Here is a 15561-nt window from a genome sequence, read left to right as displayed (position 1 = left end):
CTAAGATAACCCCTGATACACTCACTGTGCACATATATGTGTGTGTGTGTCCAGTTACAATCAATTAAAGTTTTCCAGATGTTCGCTCCCTGTCTTATACTTTATCCCCACTCCGTTCTTTTTTCCCCCCCTCTTCCACCTCCCCAATAACGCCATCTCCCCTCTCTTTGCTTCCACCTCGCTCTTTTTCGGGGAGGCTATTTATTTGAACTGCACTCCCCACTGCGCTCCGACTTTCTTTTCCTCTCCGTGACTCTTAAATCATTCTTTTATCTGTTCGCCACGCGGTGATTGAGGTGGAAAAGAGAAAGGAGTGAGGAATGGGGAGGAGGGAGGAGGGAGGAGGAGGAGGGCGGGGGAGAATTATTTTCTCCTACCTTTCAGAAATGATGACATGATTGCTTTCGCTTGATCATGCATCATCACCCCCCCCCCCCCCCCCCACTTCTATTCCCCCGGATAAATAGACTAGTCTGTCTCTCCCTGCCTCTCTCGTCTCCCCCTTTTTTTCCCTCCCTCCGTGCCCGTCCTTGTTAACGTGAGGATTATCTGGTAATAGTTGCCGGCGTTCAAGTCAACTGCGCCGTCTTCTTCTTCGTCCGTGTGCGATCACCGATCATTGCGTGATTATTATTTTTTTAGTGACTGTGCTTAAGTGTTTAACTACCTTTTGGTGTTTTGTATATTCTTTTAATGTGTGTGTGTGTGTGTGTGTGTGTGTGTGTGTGTGTGTGTGTGTGTGTGCTGCCTTACCGTTGGTCTCTGTGTATCTAACCTTTGTTCCCATGGCCAGTCAGTGGGCTGCTATTTATCCAGCAGCCGCTAATGTAGCAGGCAGGAAGGACGAGACAGGAGATGGCGAGGACATGGGCCATATGGACGACGGCGTTGTGTGTGTGTGTGTGTGTGTGTGTGTGTGTGTGTGTGTGTGTGTGCGTGTGAGTGTGCGTGTGCGTGTGCGTGTGTGTGTATAGAGCTTGTGATCTCGATAAAAAGAGAAGCACACGAAAACAAGTCACCTTTTTACATTAAGTTCTTAATTCAGTAATTTGAAGCCCTGTTTCAGTACCTGTGATCATGCACGAAGAAGCAGCCACCTTTAGGATGCAGTTAATTATTTTGAGTTTAAAGCCATTAGCTGTTTGCATTGATTCCCTGCAAACACCTTCTGTTGTTTACACGTGCGTTGTCGTGTCTGAGATCTGATATCGCTGCGGGAACCAGAGCGGTTTGTGAATGAAACTTTATTCTAAAAATAAAAATAATTTAATTCACAAACATTTCAGCCGGACTCAGATTTGCAAAGACAGTTAAGACACCGTCCCCAGATTCCTCCAGCTATTGCATGAAATTAAACATTAAGTTTCTTAAATGTGCTCAAAATAAAAAAATGTGCATAGCATCATTGTTTGCAGCCTCTTCATGCTCTGTCTTTTGTAGCTTGACCACACATGAGTAGACGACCTTCACCTGTTGTGAGCAGAAGCTGAACTTGCAGTTTAACGTAAAGTTTACAGCTTTGTCTACACACATCATCGTTCAGCTGATCAGTTATGAAGTGTCCAAAAATATTTAATCCTTCTAATGTGGAATAAAACTGTTCTGAAACGAGTGGCAGGCGAATCCAAACCGCACGACTCCTGCCCTTTGGTGCGATGGTGTGTTATTACTTGGTTTCATGATTCCTCATCTACACTTGAAGCTCAGAATAATGCTGTAAAGATTCAGTCCGAGACGCCACCACCCCCTCACCCCCCCACATCACCCCCCCAATCTTCTCTCTGGACTTATTACGGCCCACCTGAGGAGATAACAGGGGGCGAGGTATCGACTCTCGTTGGGCTTTGCCATCGATCTCATGATCCTGTGTGTGTGTGTGTTCACATGCGCCATCGACCCGATCGGTCCAATTCTGTGCCACCACCACCACCACCACCACCCTCACCCCCCCGGCCCTCAGAGAGAGATGGCATTGGATCGGTTATATCTTTCCACTTATGGATGAAACAAGTGTTTGTTAGCGGCCTTTCAGTTAATTCTTGGTCCAGGATGAGGAACTGAATAATAACAGAAAAATCCACGCACCTGCAGACGCTCACGTTTAGACTAAATACCGAGTGCACCACCCTCTGAAGGCAAAACGGCCTAATGTAAGATACAATCATTAAACAGTGATGGTCCAACATATATATAAAGAGTGATCCCACAACCATATTTATATATGTGTATGAATAAAGTGTCCACACACATGAAAAAAAATCATTTTCAAATGAATATTTGAACCAGTGTATTATTTGAAACGGCTTAATATTGAATGCAACATGATAATAATAATGTATATTTATAGCCTCGTTTAATATAGGACACATATAGTAGGTAGAGGGTCCCTACTTAATCAGTTTGGGCTCCTTGGACTCACCAAAGTGCCCAACGTATATATCTCCTAAAGATCTATAATAATGTGCAGCCACAGGACCAGAGGTAACGTTCTGACCTGAATAAACGCACCAACTCTTCTCTCCTTCTTTCTCCAGGTCACGTTACCAAGTTCGCCCCGATCAAAGACGCCTACCGGAAGCTGAAGGAAGTGCCGGACAAAGCCTTGGCCTCCAGCGGCTACTCGGAGATCAACCTGGCCAAACTCTTCCAGGCTTTCTCCTCCCTCAAGTAAAAACACACACACATCCTTAAAAAAAAAAAAAAAAGACAATAACGCCCGGGGGAGGTTCGCGACGCCCGACTCAAAGCTGGACGTGTCACCTGTTCCTTTCTCTCTGTTATTGGTTTCCAAACTATTGATGATTTTCGAGCGTAAAACCTCCATCTTCCTCAGACCTAATGGGCTTGTTATACGTCTTCAGACCCCAATCACATCATCCCTTTCTCCCGGCTCCTTCGCACAGACGCCGCACTCGTGACTTGACCCCATCACCCTGACTCTGTATGGTAAAGGGGAGTAGCAATCATACCTAAATGACAGTCTATTGTATGTGCAGAGGCTAGCTGGGGCCAGGTGTGTGTGTGTGTGCGCGAGTGTCAAAATGACTCGGAGCCGCCAGTATTCTCCAAATGCCGCTAATTAGCCAATGATAGTGACCCGGGCCGCTAAGACCACTGGATGCCCGCAGCGATCGGACACTTGTTCTGATTGCCGCCATTCATCCGCCGGTGTGATCGCGTGTGCGCGTCAGATCAGTGGAAGGAAGAAAGAAAGAAAGGAAGGAGCGAGGAGGATGCGGGGAGTGACGGGGTGATGGAGGCCACACGCGCCGTCTCCCCTCGTCTCTTTTGTCCCAATATCGAACAGCTGATCTCCTTCTCCTCCGCCGCTTCTGTTTAACTGATGTTATTTCATCCCTTTCACTTCTTCCCTCCCAGTTCAGTTCTGTGCAAATTATTATTATTTTTTTTTTTAAACCCGTGTAATTTTCTATGTATCCGAGTTGAGTTTCTCAGAATGTTTCTTTTGTAATGAGCAGAGTATTGGGTATTTTGATAAACCTTAATAAATAAATAAATTTAAAAAAGTTCTGTTGATATGTGTTGGTGTTATTTTGCAGTGTGTGTGTGGACGGAGACGAGCCGATGGAAGGACTTATTGGTTCCTGTGCGCTGTAATGCAACAAATATGGACGTTTTGTCACATTTTTACACGCGGGTAGTTAAAGACGCTTGATTTAAGGACATATTTAGGGATAAATTGCTCATTTTCTGTCTAAAGCCCATGAGAGAACCAATGAAATGATGTAATCTGTGTGTCCATAAATCATATTTATTTATCTAACAGGGTTCAGTTTTAGTCCACATCTATGAAATAAATATATTTGTACAACTTTTGTTTTTTTTTTCTTTCTTTTGCAGCAAATATTTGGAACAAGGAGATTTTGTTAGAACACAGTCATGAAGGAGGCAGAGACTATTTGACAGCTGATACAGTTGTCACACACGATTAGGGAAGGAAAATATTTTTATAGGAAAGATCTAATATCGAAATCTTAATTGAGTCCAACGTATAAATCCGTCCCCTGGTTTGATTTAAAAACATATTTAAAGCATAAATCTGCTCATTTTTTTTGTCTAAAACCCATGAGAACAGTAATGAAATGATGAAGCGATAATCTGTGTCCATAAAACATGTTTATTTGTTTTCAGAGTTCAGTCTTAGTCCACATCTATGAAAGAAATGTATTTGTGCAACTTTTTTTTTTGTTTGTTTTGCAACAGGTGATGCAAAAAAGAAAAAAAGTGCATTGCTCCTGCTGCAGGAAAGTCTCATTTCAGGCCTTTGGAAATTATATTTGTGACCTGAATGCACAGATTTCTTCTTTTGGAAGAGCAGCATCAGCCGAAGGCGGAGGATGGAAGGACTTTGTTTCTAAAAAGTGGAAACAGGAGTCGGGGACGTGCACAGATCTGCTGCTGGCAGCTTCATCCCCTGACGTGGTAACAGTTTGCAGCTACAACCGACTCAAATAATTCTCAGTGCAAACCTCCAGCACGTAAAAAGAAGCCCCCTCTCCGATTCCACTTAATACATCAGTGACATGGTATAGTCATTTCTCCTCGTATTTACTCCGCCGTGGTTAAAGTTCAGCATCTAACTCCGCGCTTCAAGTGTTTGAGCGTTTTCCTCCCAAGAATTCCCCCTTTGTGTTTAATACAGTCAGGGATTTTTGATTTTTTTTTTTTTTTTACTCCATCCTGCCGTGTGCATTTCCATAAACACTGCACGCCTCACAAATCACTTCAAACCACTGTGGCTTGTGAAGGCAACCTTAAGTGGGCTGAACACTTAAACCGTGATTCACTATGCAATGGATAGAACACGCTGGGGGAAAGTGTCTCCGTGCATTTCTCAGCCTATTGCTCATAACTTTACATATTTATTAAATCAGATCAGCTCCGCTACTTCACCACTCTTTGCTTTGCTTGTGTGTGTGTGTTTTTTCTCCCCCTTCCCTTCCTCTTTTCCCTTGATTTAATCGTGTCACAGTGGACGCGCACAGGCCCGCTACTCCTCCCTCCGTGAGGCTGCCTGTTTTTGTCCTCCCGGTAAAGTTGGAGCAAACCCAGTCAAATGAAGTCCCCTCGCATTAATTCGACCCTGCTAAGCTAATAAGGTCGAACAAGTCTCTTTGTATTGTCGTGTTAAGCTTTATTGCTTGTCGTTTTGACCAGCGATGGACAAGGTAGGGCTTTGATGAGGGAATTAGTCCCCTATTCTGTCCCCGTTATTCATTGCGCGCTGGAACATACAAGCGCCAGAGAGGGTGTCAAAAGGAGAGCTGGTCCTATTGCAAAGTGTCTCCCTTGTTGGAGCTGAAAGGGCGGTTATGAGACGATAAACCGCTTAATACACTGAGCTAATTGGATGAGAGCAAGAGAGACGGGGAATTAAGGGGCGATCCGAGAGGGGAGCGCGGAGCCGTGGCCCTGTTATTCGGGTCTTTCATCGGGGGCCCGTTCTCCGCCTGCGGGGGAGGGAGAGCGAGAGGTGGTGATGGTGGTGGGGGCTGTTCATCAAAGCGCCTTTTAGAGCTCCTCTCTCCCGGGGACTGAGTGAGGACTGATCCGGCTGAGGCTGTGGAGTGATTGGGCCTATTCTCTCAGGAAAGGGACGTGGTGGGAGAAACGAGGCCCGGGAGAATCCAAATCACGGGGCCAAATCAAGTCCAACAGCCTGAGGAAGGGGAGGATGGAGCGCGGTGGCGGCGGTGGTGGTGGTGGAGGGGGGAGAGAAATGGCAGCGATGATGAAAATGGGCAGACAAGTCTGTGAGAGGACATTTTCTGGACACCTTCATTGTACCTGTGAGAGGGCAGGCGGCCGCGCTTTGACGCAATCCGCCAAACCACTGTCTTATTTCTGCAAGAATTCTCCCCCTTTTTTCTCCCCTCCTCCTTTTTTTTTCTTTAAATATCAACATTCATTACCGTGATCATTCATGCAATAAGACGCCCCCCGCTTTAATCCCAAGTGCAGGCCCCTGTCTTGAATTGAAAAGAGCGCACATCCAACAAGTGTGACTTTATAAATCCGGAGCCGCTGCCCTGCGACAGCATTTCAATTTTCTCGCCTTTTTGCGCTGCAAAGAAAGTTTAAGCCTCGCTCCCAGCGGGTCACCCGCCTCCCGGCATTCCCCAGATATTAGGGACAAATTGGTTTGCCATTCATTAGTTATATTCACAATAAGATTAAAACCTCCCCGGACAATCTCATCAAAACCCTATAGGGCCATACAGGGGGAAAAAAACACACACGCTCCACTGAGCTTGGGCGAAAGAATAGGAATTTTAAAAAACATAGAGCTCTCACACATCGCGCATGGTGGTGGTTAGGGCGCACAGGAGAAAATTGGTTTTCATATATATATATATATTTCTTTTTTCTTTTTGCATTACGCACCGAGATGTCTGGGGCATGCGCGTTAGGGGGGATTCTTGTCTCCCATCAGCTCCTCATCGGATCGGATTTGTTTGGATTAAAGTAAGTGATTAACAGTTAGAGGATCTATAAAACAAGAGAGGGTGCGGAGAATGGGTTTCACGGACAATACTTTTTTTTTTAAAAAAAAAAAAAAAGAAAGAAAAAAGGGGGACTGCATTAATCCGCGGGGTAATTTCACGCGATTTTGCCCGGGCACCATAGACGGGTCAAACGGAGGAGAATAACGCATTGATTGCTGTAATAGTCCTGCATCAGCGCTGAGCTCCACTGGAGAGGAGGAGAGGATTGAGAGGATTGGTGGGGAACTAACTCTCCGAGGCTGTGTGTGTGAAAGCCGTTTGATGAAGTGGTTTGTTACTTCATTAATGACAAAGGGGACTCGCTTCCATCGACACCGCATTACAGATGTTAAGACCAATTTAGCGCCTTTAAAGGGTCTTAAAGGAAGTTTTGTGACGGCCCCCCCCCCCCTCAAAGATAAAGTGGGCGATCTAATTGAAACCCCCCCCCCCCTCTCGCCTTTGTCGCGCGTTTCACATGTTGGGGGGATTAGGCTCATGAATATATGGTCAGTATTTTGTCAACTCCGCTGAGGAGGAGAGACGCACGCAGCGCGCTGGATTAAGCGCCTCATACATGTTCTGTTGCGCAGGTGGCGCAAAAAAATCTGCGCCAAGAAATGCCTCCTCTTTATTTCCTCCTCTGTCATCCGGACAAACCTGCTGCTGGAGTTGGATATTTATTTCACATTCCAGCAGACATAAAACCACCATATATACAAACACACACATATATGTAGTAAAATTAATCTCCAATGTAAGACAGAAAGCACTTTTTTTCATAACACCTTTTATTAATAGTTCTATAATATTCGCATTGTTTTGTTATTTTTTTTTAATTATTATTTTTTGTTTGCCTGGTTTAGACCTATGTCAGTCCCTAAAGGAATATTCGAAATAATAAAAGATAACTCATTTAACCAGTGTAATTTATTCAAATTAGCATTATTAAACCAGGAAACTTACAATCACTTAATAAGAAATGAAAAACAAACAAACAAAAAACTTCCTTCACTCATTTCTGCCGGGACATAAATAATGATCTAAAAACCTAGTAATTCATAAACACAGGTGAAATTCTCTACACATCAGGGGCGACATTCATTAAACACTACACCGAGTGCAAAGGATCAAAACGCAGGCCTCTTGAAATATACACGACCCCGCTTTGAAAATCATCCTTCTTCTTTTTTTTTTCTTTTTTCTCCCCCTCATGTACACCCCCCCACACCCACCCCATCTCCCACCCAAATCACCCCCCCCCTCCCTCCCCTTCCCTCTCATTCTTTTTACACAGTATGTACAGTTTCCTTTCACACAGTCATTAGAGACACGTCTCACATCTCTGTGTTGCTCACATGTCCCGCGGTCACACTCTGATGCTGCTGCTGTTTCTGCTGCTATAATAATAAAAGAGATCAGGTTTGAGGGAAATTAAATAACTCCAGTTTGAGATTCAGAGAATTTAAAATATATTTCTATATATATTTATAGTGTTGTGACTCCGCAGAGAGTGTGACAGCTGGACATGTGAGCCGTGGAGAGGCTTGTAGAGAAGGCTATGGAAGGTCTATGGACAGTTTTCCTTTGGTTCAGGGGGGGTGGTGGGTTTGGTGGGTGGGTGTGGGTGGGGGGGAGTGGGTGGGGACCTCCTCCAACTTGCCTTTGTCATAGATGCAGACCTGTTCGGCCCACATCAATGCATACAGATTAAGCAGAGTTAAAGTCGAGCACTCGTCTTGTCCACATTTGAAGTAGAATCCTTTCTCCCAAAAAAAAAGAAAAAAGTCTGGCTTCCCCTCTGGTTCTTCAGCTCACAGAGTGTGTGAGTGTGTTTGTGTGTGTGTGTGTGTGTGTGCACAGACTCCACACTAGAAAGTAAAATTAAATAAAACTGAAAAGCAGCACGAGAGGATTTTACTAAAAAAAAAAAAATAAAAAATCCAATTAGGGAGATACCTTTACAATTAATTATAAATACAGTATACTCTTAGTATAAATGTAGTGTCTGTGTACACTATAAGCTCTTTTTTTTGATTTTTTTTTTAAAAAACATTTTTTTGGACTAACTGGTGACAATAAAGTATCACCTGAAAATGTAATGGTGCAAATTTCAGGCTAAAAATTCTAATTTAAATGCAGCATTTGTGCGTCGACAGGTTTGCACCCGGTGCACGCAGACAGATATGTGTTAAATTATAAATTATAAATGGGGGGGTTCATTAATCGGGGAAAAAAACGTATCAAGAGATATTATAAATATACATCTTTAATGGTGCATCATAAAATATTAGAATTATTTAATCTGAAATGCTGTTTTTCATGAACGTGTGGAGTAAAACAACATTTAATTGACACAACAAACACACACACACACTTTTTTTTTCCCAAGCAGTGCTCTTTTGAATTTGGTCGTGCTATTTTGTTGGGGTGGGGGGGGTGGTGGGGGGGTACATGAGGTAACAGGGGATGGTTGAATGAGGAGAGAAGGAAGGGGAGGGAGGGGGGAGTATATCAGGACATCAGCTTCCAGAGGTATGAATGGGTATTTCTGGAGGGAGGGTGGCGTTGGTGTCATGGAATGGGGCATAAGCCTGGGACAGGGGTGGGTGACAAGGGTGGGGGGTTTGGTGGTGGGGTGGGGGGGCCTAGAGCTGGTGTTAAGTGTTCAGCACACCTCCTTCCCTGCGGCTCCGGTGGGCAGGATGTTAAGCTGGGTGAGCTGAGCCGAGTGTTCCTTGGCCTTGAGGCGCAGCGCGGCGATGCTGGAGGCCCTGCGGTCCGCCGCGGCTGAAGAAGAAGAAGAGGAGGAGGAAGAGGAGGTGGAGGAGGAGGCGGAGGAGGAGGACGGGTCGGGGAGGATGGGGCCTGCGTGGGACGGGTTCTCCACGGGGGGCGCGGGCTGGCGGAGGAGAGCGGCGGCAGTGGAAGCGCTGGTCAGGGGACCCATGCTGGAGAAGAGCCTGAAAGAAAATCCAAATGCAATCACCTGCAACATTTTAACACATATTTAGGTGATGCACGGAAAAGCAGCACAGATCTTCTTCTTCTTTAAGCTTAAACAAAAAAAAAAGAAGCTAGCAGTGTATGGGAGCACCACTCCCTGCCTCCTCCTGCATGTGTCATCTGTTACATCCTCGGTTTAAAAGATAACATGGAGATTAGATGCTTATTAATGCCGTATAATGGAGGAGCTAATTGTGGCGCACGGGCTGTGTGGTGGTGTCACCCCCCCCCTCCCGCCCCCCTCCTCACAGCTTGTCTCGCAGGATCACACGTTTGGTTAATTTATGATGGCGTTTGACAGAGTGATTACACGCCCCAGTGAACGGTTAACAGTATAACATATTTATAATCAGACACTGGGATAAACAGAGTGGCTGAAGATGCCTGTGAGCATCAGTCATCCCCGCTTGTTTATTTTAAGCCACGTGCTCTGCTGCAAAAATGGGGCTAAATGTGAAGGTCAGACAGAATCAGAAGACGCGTCGGGGATTAGTCTGGTGGGGGGTGTTTACCTGCCAAAGGTGGGTCCGATGAAGGCGGGGTGGCGGAACATGGCGGCCGTCCCCAGGAAGGTGCCCAGGCCGAGCGGGGTGGCCAGCGGCGGGGCAGAGCCGTTGTGAGGAGGTGGGGCCAGGCCGGGGAAAGCCGCTGCCGCGGCCGCAGCCGCCGTCCACGCGGACTCCAGGGCCGGGTGCGGGTGAGGAGGGAAGGGGCCTCCCTCCAGGTAGTGGCTGAGGGGGTGGCCTGCCGCTAAGGGGCCTGGGAACGGCAGGCCTGACGGGTGGGCCTGGACCCCGGCCTTCTCACGCTTCCTCCACTTGGCCCTGCGGTTCTGGAACCACACCTGGGAGCAGAGGAGGGGAGGTGGGGTGGTATTAGTATAGCTTCATTCCACAGTAAAACGGATAGAGGAGGTGTTTACTCCACAGAAATGCTTCAGCGTTAACAGGGCTCAGGCTCCGCTGGAGGCTGCGTCAGTCTAATAGTTGTCTAGTTCAGGTGGTGGCCAACAGGCGGAAAGTCACCGGTAATTACATGCACGGTAAACCCCGGCGCTCACGATCCCTTAAATCTACTTTCTGTCTAATTAAACCCCCTCCCCTCCCTCTCCCTTTGGACGGGCTCCGGGCTGCGGGGAGATAATTAAGAGCGGTGTTAACAAAAGATCCAGAAAATTACCGCTGAACCGGCTCCAATAACAATTAATGCGCTTTAAATGAAATTCTTAAGAGGCGCGGGACGAGCGGTGACTTCCATCTTCCATCCCAGAGAGTATTTAACTTTCCCACGCATCCGCCGTTGCCCGGTTCAGTGTACAGAAGCACGGGTGGAGGGGAGGGTGGGGGCTCTCACAAAGAGCAAAATGTCAACATGTGGAAAAGTGAGTGAACGGGCCGAGCTTGAGCGACACGGGCTGCGCACACATTATCCCCAGAGGGCTGTTTAGCATTACACAGCCCCTCGGGAATTTATGAGTTTTTATCACCTCCTGATGGCGCCCGTTAAGTGATTTGTTCACCTACGCCCCCCCCCCCCCCCAACCACCACCACCACCAACTCCCTCACCCCTCCAACCCTAAAGAGACATCTGTTGTTTTACCGTCGGCTATAACCTCTTGGAGCTTCCACCGTGTTTGAACTGTCTCTCTGGTTATGAGCCGGGGCTTTCGACATGCAAGCCACGCTTTCAGTGCAAAGCGAGGGAGGGGAGGTAGGGAGGGAGGAAGGGAGGGAGGGAGGGGCGGGGGAGGAGGGAGGGGAGGGGAGGGGAGCAAACACCTTTAATGGTCTCTCATTCGCTCCCAAGTGCAAAGCATCGGATCAATGCAGGTCTATTGCAATCACATAATGGGAAATCAAATAGCATTATCCCTCCCCTCTTTCTCCCCCCCTCCTCCCCTCCATCTCCTGTCTCCCTCTTTTTTCTCGCACACATCTTTTTTTTTCCCCCTCACACACACACACACACATATCTGTCCCCTGCACTGATGGGAATCCAAACGCCATCTCAGCCCAGCATTACGCGCAGTGTTTGCTCCCGCACTAAGTGAGCTTTTTATGAATCGCCAGCCTCGGCTTAATTGCCACTAAAACGTCCCCCGTTCGCGCGTAATAACATTCAATAACAGGAAGGACCTTCCCCACGCAGCGACTGGGGGCCATTTAACACATTTGACTGTAATAAATTATTGCCTCAAATTGGCCCGTAATCGTTGATCCTCAAGTCAGTGACGCATATCAGCGGTTATTATCCGACTCTGGACATTTTATAGAGGATAGATAAAACATTAGAGGAGGCTGGCTATTTTTTTTTTCCTTCATTTTTTTTTTATCATTATTATTTTTTCCCTAGATAAACATGGAGCCACTTACTTGAACGCGGGCCTCGGTGAGATCCAGGCGCATCGCGAGTTCTTCTCTGCAAAGAATATAATAATAAAAAAGAAGAAAAGGCAGAGGGAGAAAAAAGTAAGAAAAGATTCAAGGTTACAGGCCACCATTTGGAAGCAACGTAGAATTGCTGTTTTGTCCCCTCCTGTTGTTCACTGTCAACAATAGACGACCAAAATAGGCTTGATTTTTTTTTCTCTCCTTCTTCTTCTCCCTCCTCCCCGCCATGAACTGCAGAAAGACGCCTTAGCCATATTCTATTTTCCCTGTCACGGATGGGTAGAAATAGGCCTAGTGATTGTTAGATTTTCCTTAGCCAAGGCCTGTCACTGTAACAACATAATGGCTGAAATAATGACATCTAAACTAGCCTGCCACAAAGCAATTGACGCTGCCTTCAGCTGCAAGATGGGCTCGCAGTCCAAATTAGACCTACAAGTCGCCTTAAAGTAAATCAATTGGAAGATATGAATAATCCCAACGGGGGAAGGAAGAAACGTGAAAATGTGTCGCAGAAAAGCAATCGTTTTCAAAAAAGGAAAAAAAAAAAAGGCGAATGTGGCGATTTAAAAAAAATAAAAATAAATAAAATGTTAATTTAGAAGAAAATATGTCTTATTTTTTTAGTCTGTTTTAGTTGCAAATATATATAGATATATATTAACTAAAAATATTTTTTTTGCAAAATATTATGTGCATTATGCAAAGCTCTGCAGGTCATTCCGCGTGCATGTGCACCTGCCCTTGGGCTTGAGGTTAGGCCTTCGCTTTTTTTTTTTTTTTTTTTTTGCGCGCAGTATCACGTCCAGCAGGTAACCTGAGCTGCTCCACTTCACTATTCCTCCTGAGAAATAACACCGCTGCATCACCAGAAGCGGATACAGGTAAAAAGAAAAAGAAAAAAGAACAACAAAACAGAACAAAACAAAACAAAAAAAAATCCCTCCCCAGTGTTAGCACTTCCAGGCCTATTGTGTTCACTTATGCAAGGCACGGGCTGAGTGTTGGGGCATTTTTATGAGCTGTGATCCGCACAGTGTCATGTTACACCCACGCCTGGAATTACTGGGGCTGTTTTTGAATTTTTTTTATGGGCTGTAGGGAAGTGTTTATTTTAAAATAAATGCAATTAATTATCGCCTCCAGTGCATGGACTTATTTGAGAACACACTGCGTGCTTTTTTAAAAAGAATGAATAAATAATAGAAATATACCATAATTCTAATAATATTATTGTCATTATTAATCTAGTAATACGGTTGAAATGTAATTTAATTATTGACTTTATCAGTGCATATTAAATTAAATGTAAAGCTCTTTTTAATTTGTGTAGACTAACGTAGAATTACTTAAATAACAGTAGTAATTCTAATAACAGTAATATTAATATAAGGTGTAATTCAGTGTATTTATTTTTTTATTAATTATAAGGTATTTTCTTTGAATTTACGAGCATTATTTTCCAGAGCAAAAATAGGTTTTTCTTGTCCCCAGTTTGAATTTTTCCTGACCTGGTGAAGACGTCGGGGTAGTGCGTCTTCTGGAAAGCCCTCTCCAGCTCCTCCAGCTGGTAACTGGTGAACGTAGTCCTGTATCTTCTCTGCTTCCTTTTCAGCATCCCCTCCTCCGAGTCACTGCCCGCCGACAGACACACGCTGTCCTCCCCGTCCCTCACGTCCCCATCCCCGGCGTTCAAGCTCTCCCTCTCCTCGTCCTTCGGCGACAGCGTGGCCGCGTCCCCGCAGCTCTCCTCCTCCTTCCCGGCGTCCTCCTCGAACTTCAGCGGGCCGAGCTCCACCAGACCCAGGCTGCCGTCCTCCGAGGTCTCCCCCGGGCTCTGGTCGCCCTCTCCCCGGCTCAGCGACGCGTTCTCCCGGTAGGACTTGCTGCGGCTGATGCTCACCTGCGGCGCCTGGCTGATTTTGAGGCTGTCGCTGGCTTGCTCCAGGAGCAGCCTCTCTCTTTCCATCTTCTCCGCGTGGTCGTGGAGGTACTTTCCTCCAGGTCCGTACAGCCGGCGGAGTTTAGGAGGCAGGTGCATGTCAGCGCTGAGAGAGAGGGCTTCCTTCGTTGGCCCTAGTGCGGAAGCAAATATGTCAGAAATAATGAATAAAAAAAAACGACATGGAATTAGCAGTTCTAATTTCTCTGTAGGATAAATAAAGCGTGTTGCTTTCACGGTGCTGCCAACAATCCATTCATATTTATTTTACGCAAAACGTGCCCATACAACATGGCAACGTAAAATCAACTCCTCTAGACGCGTTGTATTCTGAACTCTTTGGGTCTGAATGAGTTCACTTGTTGCGTGTCTTTACTTTAAAACATTCCCACGGATCCAGTTCAGACTTTCTTCCTTTTCTTTTCTTTCTTTTTTTTTTAAAATTTATTTCTCTCCAAAGTGAAAACTTACCGTCAGCCGTCTTGTCGAGCTCTCCTCTGCCGGGAACACCGGTCAAACTTTGCGCCCCGATAAGTCTGACCTTACAGGGACTCCGGCGGCCCAGAATGCTGTCTATGCAGTAAGAGGAGAGCAGCGTCGGGGATTTACTGCTCTTCCTCTCGCCCCGGTCGTGGATATCTTCCTCAAACTGGCCGCTCATGTCGACGCTTCGGTTCGTCTTTCGGTTAACGCCTGTCAGTCTCCCACTCTCTCCCTCTCTCTCTCTCTCTCTCTCTCTCACACACACACACTCACGCACACACTCCCTCTCGGTGTCCGGTGCTCTTCTTCTTCTTCTGTCCCCTGAGGCCGGTGTGTCTGTTTACCGGGACCGTTCACTCCTCCCTCCTTCTCCTCTCGCCCCTCTGTCACTCCTCTGTCACACTCTCAGCTAATGACAGGCAGCGGTTTGGTGCCTCTGGCTGCGCTCCGGTGTGCCAGGCGCTTCTCCGCTCCGTGCGCTCAGCTCATACGTGTCTGGTGCTCCCGCTCGCCTGATTGGCTCGTCTGTATGTGTCTGTGTGTGTGTGTCTGTGTGTCTCTGTGTGTGTATGTGTGTGTGTTGAGGGAGAGACGGCGAGGGAGCTGCTTTATATATTTTACGATTAAAGTTAATTTGAGGGAAAGGCAACAAATCCCGACATGGAGTTTGAGTTTGAACGACGGAACGAACTCAGAGGATGAAGCTGACGAACCCGAAGCGCCTGAAAATGTCATCCAGGAAAACAAAACCCCCAAACAAACAAAAGTACAGTAACGCAGTGGATTGATATAACAGTTTTACGCAGATGTGGGTTAGATGGCATCATTAGAAGGAGACAAAAAAATACACATCTAAGTTTTTTTTTTTTTTTTTCTTAAGACATTTCAGAGTAAAGCGTAAAAATAACAAAACTAATAATTGCTAAATTCCTCTTTAGCCACTTACTGGACATATGGATAGAACTGAACCATCATTAATATTAAAATAATAATAAAAAAGAGCAAATCTAACCGTTAATATTAATATCATTATTATTAGTAGTAGTGTTATTATTATTATTATTAGGATTACAGTGATTTAGTATTGATAATATATTTTAACATTTCTAACGAGGAATCACTCAGTTCTCCTTTATCTATTTATATTTTAATATGTGTCAGTTTATTTATTTATTCATTAGTTGTGTTGTTTTATGCAACTGCAATGTGCAATTCAATACGTTTTACCAAAAA

At 45.7% G+C, this 15561-nt stretch overlaps 2 protein-coding genes across 5 annotated transcripts in view; one reads left to right on the top strand and one right to left on the bottom strand.

Moving 5' to 3' along the window:
* Positions 1-3528, top strand: part of pola1 (polymerase (DNA directed), alpha 1) — a 68640-nt gene extending 65112 nt beyond the window's left edge. For all 4 annotated transcript variants that reach the window (XM_047568622.1, XM_047568621.1, XM_047568620.1 and 1 more), the window contains exon 36: positions 2535-3528. In XM_047568622.1, coding sequence (XP_047424578.1) covers positions 2535-2671 — 137 coding nt within the window. In that variant the 3' untranslated portion in view covers positions 2672-3528. The remainder of the gene's footprint in view (positions 1-2534) is intronic.
* A 3893-nt stretch (positions 3529-7421) lies between these two features.
* arxa (aristaless related homeobox a) lies at positions 7422-14894 on the bottom strand. Its single transcript, XM_047612109.1, has 5 exons — positions 14317-14894; positions 13415-13979; positions 11886-11931; positions 10025-10356; positions 7422-9469 (listed from the first exon to the last, which is right to left on the bottom strand). The coding sequence occupies exons 1-5, from the start codon at positions 14504-14506 to the stop codon at positions 9175-9177; spliced, it is 1428 nt and encodes a 475-aa protein (XP_047468065.1). The 5' UTR covers positions 14507-14894; the 3' UTR covers positions 7422-9174.
* Between the last annotated feature and the right edge of the window lie 667 nt (positions 14895-15561).

The sequence above is a fragment of the Mugil cephalus genome, chromosome 18, assembly GCF_022458985.1.
Source record: "Mugil cephalus isolate CIBA_MC_2020 chromosome 18, CIBA_Mcephalus_1.1, whole genome shotgun sequence".
Classification (NCBI taxonomy): Eukaryota; Metazoa; Chordata; class Actinopteri; order Mugiliformes; family Mugilidae; genus Mugil; species Mugil cephalus.
Note: the sequence above shows the minus strand (reverse complement) of the source record. Positions and strands in the feature narration are given on the sequence as shown.